General features: G+C 33.9%; 1 protein-coding gene across 1 annotated transcript; it reads left to right on the plus strand.

Moving 5' to 3' along the window:
- Positions 1–2,501: 2,501 nt before the first annotated feature.
- On the plus strand, positions 2,502–4,958 carry LOC110704008 (beta-1,4-mannosyl-glycoprotein 4-beta-N-acetylglucosaminyltransferase-like). The gene is made up of 2 exons (XM_021881799.1): positions 2,502–2,861; positions 3,521–4,958. The coding sequence occupies exons 1-2, from the start codon at positions 2,769–2,771 to the stop codon at positions 4,616–4,618; spliced, it is 1,191 nt and encodes a 396-aa protein (XP_021737491.1). The 5' UTR covers positions 2,502–2,768; the 3' UTR covers positions 4,619–4,958.
- Positions 4,959–9,427: the final 4,469 nt, after the last annotated feature.

Below are 9,427 nucleotides of genomic sequence, written 5' to 3' on the forward strand. Positions count from 1 at the left end.
AAAGGGAAAAATCTTTTTGTATTTTTGAGATAAAGTGAAATAGACTCAACAACAATAACAAACTACTACAACATTCCCCGGCAACGACGCCATTTTTGATGCGGGTCGAGACTAGGTCGTTGAAACTAATCCTCCCACGGTCAAAACTAAATTTGTAAACACTTAACCAACCCAAATACTAGTATAGAGGCAAGTCAACGGTCAAACCCAAGGGAATTGGGGGAAGTTAACTATTGCTAAAGTTAAGCTATCTCGAAGCGTAAATGGGAATGTAGAATGTCTAGATTCAACTAAACAAACAACGCAAACACAAGGTAAATCAATATAACAAACACTAGGGGTTTAGGATCCACATATTCTTGCAATAGACACACTCTAATCGGGTTGGAGATTGATCAATTCGAGTATTGCGAAGGAAGATAGATAATGTAATCAAAAGAGCTCAACAAGCTATCTCCTAGGGGTCTAACTAGCGCCAACTACAAAAGACTCTACTAGGAACGTCAAAACCAAGCTCGGTCGATAAATGTAAGCTACAAATCAATGGTCCGTATCAATGTACGCACACAATGTAATCTAGTATGACAATTAAAGTTAGCTACTCTTTAATTAATCAAACACATGCACAAAATCAATCAACCAATTTAATCACAATGCTAAATCAATTAAAAGCTCCCAATTAGATATGATCAATTACTCAAACATGCTTCACCACATCCCTAGCAAGTAAACTACTCACTATACATGGAAGAAATCAAAATCAAAACTAAGCTAATCAACACATTCATCATCATCATTTCAATCAAACAAATTTAATCAACTAATAATAACAATTGAAATCAAACAAATAAAGATTGCATTAAAGTAAAATAAATCCTTACAAACTTTGGTGAAATCAATCGAAATTGTTCTTAGAATCATCAATCATCAGCCATGAATTTCTCTCTCTAAAATCTAAGAACAAGTGTTTCTCTTTCTAAAACTCTAATTCTAATTTCCTAATCATCTTTTCTCTCTAAAAATCCAGCTGATTCTATTTATACAAAACTAACTATAAGGAAGTTAGTTAGACGTCCTAAAAATAACCTCAAAGAGCGCGGCCACTAAAAAAAGGGTACAGAGCTGGGAGAAGGAAGGGGTGCGGCCGCACATAAGCCTGGCGCAGCCGCTCCTCTCTCGTACGCGCTCACGCAGCTAGAGTAGGGGAGATCCCTTGGGTGAGGCCGAGCTTGTCCTCGTGAGCTCCGGATGAGCCATGATGCAATAGGGAGAAAGTTGAGCACTTCTTGGTGGGTTTGACACCACTCCTTCATGCCCTCACGGCATGAAGGCGCAACTTAAATGACCAAGCTCTTGAACTCCTTTGCTCTTGGGCTTCAAATGGAGAACACTAGGCCTCCTAATCAATGCCAAACTTTGGAAGGGATCTTAAGAATCTTTGGATAGCGACCCTAATCTGAAAACAAACAAATAAAAGGGAAAAAGACAAGAAAAACCAAGAAATGCATGAAAATGGAAAATGAACTAAGTAAAGTGCAAACTAAAGAACTAAACTAAGCAAAAAGGAAAAAAAAAAAGAGCTATAAAAGCAATTTAAAATCATCCTAAAAGAGAACAAATGAGTGTCATAAATGACACTCATCAAAGAGAGCACCTGAAATCAAATATGTCATAAATGCCTCCTTACATTAGGAGGCCCAAAATACTATAATGCCGCAAAACGGCGCCCCCAGAGGACATATGTCCTTTGCTGATTGCACAACCAATCAAGGGCCTTAAATTCTAGGTCACTTACCCTAAGAGGCACAAATCCTCACCCCTAGAAATATCCCAATCATTGATGATGGGAGGGGTGGACTGTGACATAACATTCAATAGAGCACTAAAAGCTCCAAATACTCTTTACTTTCTCTTTTTACATTTATTCCGTTTCTGGTCACTAACTTGATCGTCGAAGGCGGATCTCCGATCACCGAAGATTCGTGTTTTTGCAGGTGTCTGAGTCCCGTTGTCAGTCAGAGCGCGACTAGTATCCCAAGGGATTCTAAAAAAAACCTCGAAACAGTAGTGACAAAACCTAACAATCTCCCCGAGATCTATAGATAAGATAACTAGAAATATTAAAAGGAAAATGAAATAACCATTAATTACATTAATCGACTTGTGACTTTGACATTAATCAACACTATTTTAGGAAATACTTTAAAGGTTTATCTAACACTCGGAACCTTCATTGAACAGCTTGGTTCAACCTTTTAGTACTGTAATATACATAAGGCGGATCGGCAGCGCGTTCATCGAGCTCATCAAATCGCGGGAGAAGCGACAATTAATTTTATTTGCTTTAGTATTAATATGTAATTTTAGTATCCTTTGTCAAAAAAAAAAAAAAAAAAACCTAATGAAACAATTATTGTTTATTTTTATTTTTTATTTATTTATATAATGATGATTATTGATAAATACTTGTTGTCTCTCCCTCTCCCTCTCCCTCTCCCGATTCTCAACCCTTGTTTTAAGATTTTAGAGAGAGAAAGTAACACCAAACGGCTATTATTATTGACGGTTCGAACTCCTCTCAACCTGCAAAAACACCCCACAACACACACCATCTTCAACGGCTCAAAAACCACCCCAATTACCACCCTTTTTTCTCTCTCTTCTCCTGTTTTGCTTCCATTTTTCACACAATTTCTCAACTCTGTCAATATTAACAGAAACAGGTGATTAATTTTTGGGCGCCCATTTCATTAATTTCTGGCAATTTTATGGATTTTTGTAATTTGGGTTTTAAAATTATGGCTGAGGGTTACTATTATTCGAAGAAAACTGATGCTATTTGTAATGATATTTGTGGCCAGGTAATTTATCCTATTCCCCCCCCCCCCTCTTTTTTTGTTGCCATTGTTCAATTGACGCTTCTTTCTGCTGTATCTTATTGTTTTGTTGGTGATGAAGTTTTCGTGTTGATTTTTGCTGATTTTGGTTGAGTTTTGAGTTTAAAATTAGAACTTTGGACAGTTTTTGGTTCATGGGTTGATTTTGCATGCCTTGAATTGTTCGTTGAAAGCTTATAATTTTGGAATTTAATTTTATTCCATGTTAAACCCAATGTTATTAAATAACATTTTTTTTTGGTGATTATAAATTGAATTTATTGTGATTTTTTATGGCTTTTTAAAAATTGCTTGATTATATTTGTTTCCAATTCTAATTTAGTTTTTGGTGATAGAATAAAATGTGAAATTTATTGATGTATATATTAGTATTGAAGTGTTTATGTTTAAATATTTGGTATCAACCCTCTTTTCATAATCCAAGAAATAAATTTTTGTGGCCGAGATAGTTGGGTTGGTTGATATAGTTGGCGAAGAGAAGCAGAATATTTGATTAAATTGAAACCTTATTGTTATATGTTGATAATTAAACATGGTAGGTGGTGTTTGTTAGACTAATATTGTAAGAAAACTGAATGAAGACAATGGAAGAGTCCTTATATCTAATGAATTCATCTGCACAGGGAATTCGAGGCGGGGCAATGATGTCAAGATTAAATTGTATTGTTAGAGGAATTGATATGAAGACCCTTCTTCTAAGTTTTGTGCTGATCCCACTGTGTATATTTGGTGTTTATCTTCATGGTCAAAAGATTACATATTTCCTTCGACCGCTATGGGATCACCCTCCGAAGCCTTTCACTGAAATCACTCATTATTACAATGAGAATATGACAATGGATACTCTATGCAAGCTTCATGGTTGGGGAATTCGTGATTATCCTCGTAGAGTTTTTGATGCGGTTCTATTCAGCAATGAGGTGGATATGTTAGAAATCCGTTGGAACGAATTGTATCCTTTTGTCACTCAATTTGTTCTATTGGAATCAAATTCTACCTTCACAGGCATACCAAAGCCGTTGTTCTTTTTTATTAATCGTGAAAAGTTCAAGTTCATTGAACCAAGGCTAACTTATGGTACAATAGGAGGAAGATTTAAGAAAGGGGAGAATCCTTTTATTGAGGAGGCATATCAAAGAGTTGCTCTTGATCAGCTTCTCCGAATTGCTGGCATTGAGGAGGATGATTTGCTAGTAATGTCTGATGTTGATGAAATTCCTAGCAGACACACGGTGGATTTGCTGAGGTGGTGTGATTATGTTCCTCCAATTCTTCATCTACGGCTCAAGAACTATTTATACTCATTTGATTACCACGTAGATGACAATAGTTGGAGAGCTTCAATCCACAGGTACAAACCTGGAGTCACTAGGTATGCACATTTTCGACAGACTGATCTTCTCTTGGCAGATGCTGGGTGGCATTGTAGCTTTTGCTTTCGGCACATATCAGATTTCATATTCAAAATGAAGGCATACAGTCATACGGACCGTGTCAGATTTTCACATTATTTGAACCTTAAGAGGATTCAGGATATTATATGTAAAGGGACAAACCTGTTTGACATGCTTCCTGAAGAATATACATTTCGCGACATGATTGGGAAATTGGGTGCAATCCCTCGCTCTAATTCTGCTGTTCATCTTCCTTCTTACTTACTACAGAATGCAGAAAAGTTTAAATATCTTTTACCGGGAAATTGCATTAGAAGAAGTGGCTGAGTTTTCAAGGGAAAACTAAGAAATTTTTGTGTACAGAGAAACTATGCAGTTTATATGTGTTTCATGTTGTTGCTGACATGTTCTGAATGCTGTAACTCATCGCATGACCCCTCGCATCTTGTAAATTTTTAGTGTTAATACTTGTATTACTTAGGGTCTCATTCTATATTTGACGCTAGTGTTGAGGAAGTTTTTTTTTTTTGGGTACATTTGGTTGATTGTTGTGATGATAGAATCCACATTCTCTGTGTTTTTTTCATCACATTGGGAGGATTTGATTTATGATAAGAGTCTGATTTATTCATTTATGCATGAATGTGACTTGATTTTTTGAACCTTATTTCATTCTGATTTAATTTACAGTTAATTTTAGTTTGATAATTTACAAGAGTTGGCTGAAAACCATGCTAGGATATTTAAGTCAAAATTTGTGAACTATGGAGCATTTCCAATGAGTTTTACATCCATATTTTACTCCTCATCTAAAACTAGTTGTGAAATAACTTGATATGAAATCTAGTGGGAGATTACTCACAAATTGATAAACAAATTTTTTTATCACAAATAGATAAAGGCCAAATTCGGTAAGTGAATATGTGTCAATGAATTGATGGCCTACGAGCGTGTAAGGGGAGCCTCGCTGTCAAAGAGCGCCTTCACCATTGCCACATTGCTGCTGAAGGTCTATGTCAAACTTGTGGGAATGCAAGTGAGACAATTATTCATGCCTTGTCCAGTTGTCAGGACGTTACTGCGATTTGGGCACAGTGCAATTACTGGTGGATGCCCCTGCTACATCCTTCAGTGGGTTGCTAGAAGACTTGACGAGAAAGAGTGGAGCTATTGCAGAAACAAGAGAATACACCAAGGGAGTGTTGCTGACCCTGTGCACATCGCTTCAAATTATGCAGCACGATAACAGGGAGTATGCATCGAGGGTCTTCAAACCTGCTAGGCCTGCTGGGTCGGTGATGTGTGAAAGTTGGTGCTGCCCCGGCTGTTGGTGCGGTGAAGATTAACTCAGATGGACACATTGGTGCTGACGGAAGCGTGGGGCTGGGTGTGTCCATCAACGGGTGTATTATTGTTGCTGCAGTGCAGAGGGTAGATGCGAGGTGGGATGTGGAGCTTGCTGAGGTTGCAGTAGCAAGGATGGGTGTCCGAATTGCTAGACAAATGGGGCTGCTAAAGGTCAAATTGGAGTGTGATGCTCACAACGTTCTGCATAATATTGTATTGGATACCCCCTTTTGATGTTGGTGTATGATGATATTAAGTCGATGTTTGTATAATGTGACAATTTCCTCTAAAGTTTCTGAACTTTGATGGAACTCGATTTGATTTAATAATATTTAGTGTTCGCCTAACGAAAAAGAAAATATAAAATGTTTCAAGTTTAAATTTATTAAGTTTCTCGAAAAAAATAATTAAAACTATTAAATTTCCAAAAAACAAATCATATCATATCATATCATATAACTAATATATAAAACTAAACTTTTAGCCAAATCGCGAGGCAGCGACACTTGGCATTTCAACTTTTCGCCAAGTGTCGTGCCTCGTTGGATATATTTAAGTAGAATTCATAAGATAAAAAAATTAGTTTAGAATTATATATGGATAGTATTTTAGGATAAAATTGTTAATTTAGAATTTTATTTTCGATAAAAAAAACCAATATTTCAGATGTACAAATTGAATTATAATTTTATTCAAAAAAATTATTAAATTATAATTTTCAAAATTTATCATATAAATTTTTTTTTTTATATCATAATATTTTTTTTGAGTGAATGAAGTAGTTCAAAGCATAAAACATCCATTTATAATATATACTAATCGGTTTAAATAATATACTTCAAAATCTAATAGAATTTTATTACTATGTAGATCTGTCAATTAGGGTCGATTTATGAGTCATCTCGGATTGAGTCACTTCAGATTATGAGTCAAGAAATGTTCAACCCTTACCCAAAGTTTTGGGTTCGGGTCAATCCAACTGGTTTTGTACATTTATTTAATTTAATTTATTTTTCGCTAATTTTTTATATTTTTTAATGTATTGAATCGAACATTTTGGAAAGAAAGTCAATGTTCTTGCCCCTGATTATAAAAATTGTCTATTTTTCTTAGACCCACCCGCTTTTTTACGCTTTCTTGCTCAAACCAAAATTTCTCTATTAAAAGTTCGCCATAAAGAGTACATGAATAGTCCATAAATCAAAGCATTACAGATACATAAGACATAATTTCTTAACATTTGTACAAGTTTCAAATGTTAAAATCAAAGGAGGTAGCATAATTCACTTGACACGTGATTTAATTCATCCAATAAAAAAATCATAAATAGCAATAAATTTGTAAAGCAATTGAAGGAAGACAGAGAAAATACCTGGATAAGAAGGTTGAGGCCAAGAAGGAGGCTGAAATGGAGGAGAATTAGGGTTTTCCAAATTACAAAGCCATATAACATCATCAACTTTCTTACCAATTTTGGGAACATGTAAATCCTCATTTGCCTAGAACTCTCATAAATTATCATATAAATGTATTTTTTGTATCATAATATTTTTTTAGAGTGAAGGAATTAGTTCAAAATGTACCGCATCCATTATTTATAATATATTCTAATCGATTAAAATAATATACTTCACATTCTAATATAATTTTATTACTGTGTTTTAACTAGTAAAGGTCAGGTCACCAGTTATTTCAGGCAGGGTTATTATTTCAGGTTACGGGTCAAGAAATATTTTTCACCAATATTATTATAATTAGTCATTACATGTCTACAAGTTTAAATCGTCACAAAAACACATCAATTCCTAACTAATTTTGTATCAATGATATGTTTTAAAATTTGACATATAGATTAAAAATATATTTTAAAATTCAATAAACAACCCGAGCATCGCACGAGCACAAAACTAGTAACTAATATATAAAGCTAAACTTATAGCCAGGTTACGACATTGCGACACTTGGCGTTCTAACTTTTCGCCAAGTGTCGCGCCACGTTGATAAATTTAAATAGATTTCATAAGATAAAAAGATTAGTTTAGAATTTTATTTGAATAGAATTTTATGATAAAATTGTTAGTCTAGAGTTTTATTATCGATAAAATATCAATATTTCATATGTACAAATTGAATTATAATTTTATCCAATGTATTAGATTATAATTCTCAAAAATTATCATATAATTTATTTTTTATATCATAATATTTTTTTGGAGTGAAGGAAGTAGTTCAAAGCGTAAAACATCCATTTATAATATACACTAATTGGGTTAAAATTATATACTTCACAATCTAATAGAATGAATATATGTCAATTAGGGTTGGGTCATGAAACATCTCGGATTGGGTCACTTCAGGTTATGTGTCAAGAAATGTTCATCCCTTGCCCAAAGTTTTGGGTTCTGGTCAATCTGACATGCTTTGAACATTTATTTTATTTAGTTTATATTTTGTTAATTTTTTTTAATTATTTTTTAATGTATTAAAGCGAATATTTTCACCAACATTATTAATAGTCATTACATGCTTATTCGATATCAAATCGTCAGAAAAGCACATCAGCTCCTAACTAATTTTGTATCAATGATATATTTTAAATTTTGACATATAGATTATTTTATTTTAAAATTCAATAAACAACCCGGGCATCGCACAGGGCACAAAACTAGTAAATAAATAAAGTAAACAAAAAAAAAGTTTTAGGGGGCGTTTGGTTCGCAGAGTGGTATAGGTTTGGAATCAGGAATAGGGTTAAGGTGGTATCGGGTTGGAACTTGATACTTAATACCATGTGTTTGGTTCAATTCTGGAATGAAATATCATCCCCTTAATTTCATATATTTGATACCTAAGGAAATGGAATGAGCCAAACACACCTTCCCCCTAAGGTTTCTAAACCCCATACCTCATGGGTTTGAGGTATGAGTTTAAAAATCATATTTTTGACAACCAAACATATAATATGGGTTTTGGTCATTCTAAACCCATACCTAATATCTATAATCCGCGAACCAAATGCCCCCTTAGAGTATATCAAGTTTTAAATTTATTCTTCAAAAAAAAAAAATTAAAATTTATGAACTTTCCCAAAATAAAAATATTAAAACTTATTTGGTAAACGCTTAATGATCAAGAGTTTTAATCATACTAAGTAAGATATAATGCCATTTACCGGAAGATTTACAAAAATATAGCTTTTAAAAAACTTATTTACGGTTTTGAGTTGGAATGAAACTTAATTACGAAAAAACAATTCACGACTCCACGTAGGCTTGGTAATACATTTGGGGGTAATTTTTTTTTTAGAGATAAACCGCTACCTTAGGTAGCGGTTTGTGTTTAGTACTCCAAATAAAGATACGGAGTAACAATTTATGAAGGGTAAAACCGCTACTTATCTGAGTCTACGTCGACAATAACTCCGTAAATAATTTTTATTCCGACGCAAAAGTGTAAATAAGTTTTATATTTACCATATTTTTGTAAATCATCCCCATTTACCCAAGTTTTTTGGTCTACTAGATAGATTTTCATATTTCTATTAGATGCTAATATTAAAATTTTCCATCTTGCGGTTGTGATAGCCTTTGTATTGTTGTACACCTTAAGGTTGGCTTTCCCCATAAAAATAAATTGGCCAAAGATTTGCGGCATCTAGGTCTATTTTTTGGGTATGCACTTCATAGATTGAACAATCAAGAGTCGCAAGATATTAATATTAAGAAGGAAATTGTCGAAGCGAAAGTTAACTGCCGAAACTAGGTTTGTTTTGTTGTTGTTGTTGTTGTT

This window comes from Chenopodium quinoa, unplaced genomic scaffold (assembly GCF_001683475.1).
Source record: "Chenopodium quinoa cultivar QQ74 unplaced genomic scaffold, ASM168347v1, whole genome shotgun sequence".
Classification (NCBI taxonomy): Eukaryota; Viridiplantae; Streptophyta; class Magnoliopsida; order Caryophyllales; family Amaranthaceae; genus Chenopodium; species Chenopodium quinoa.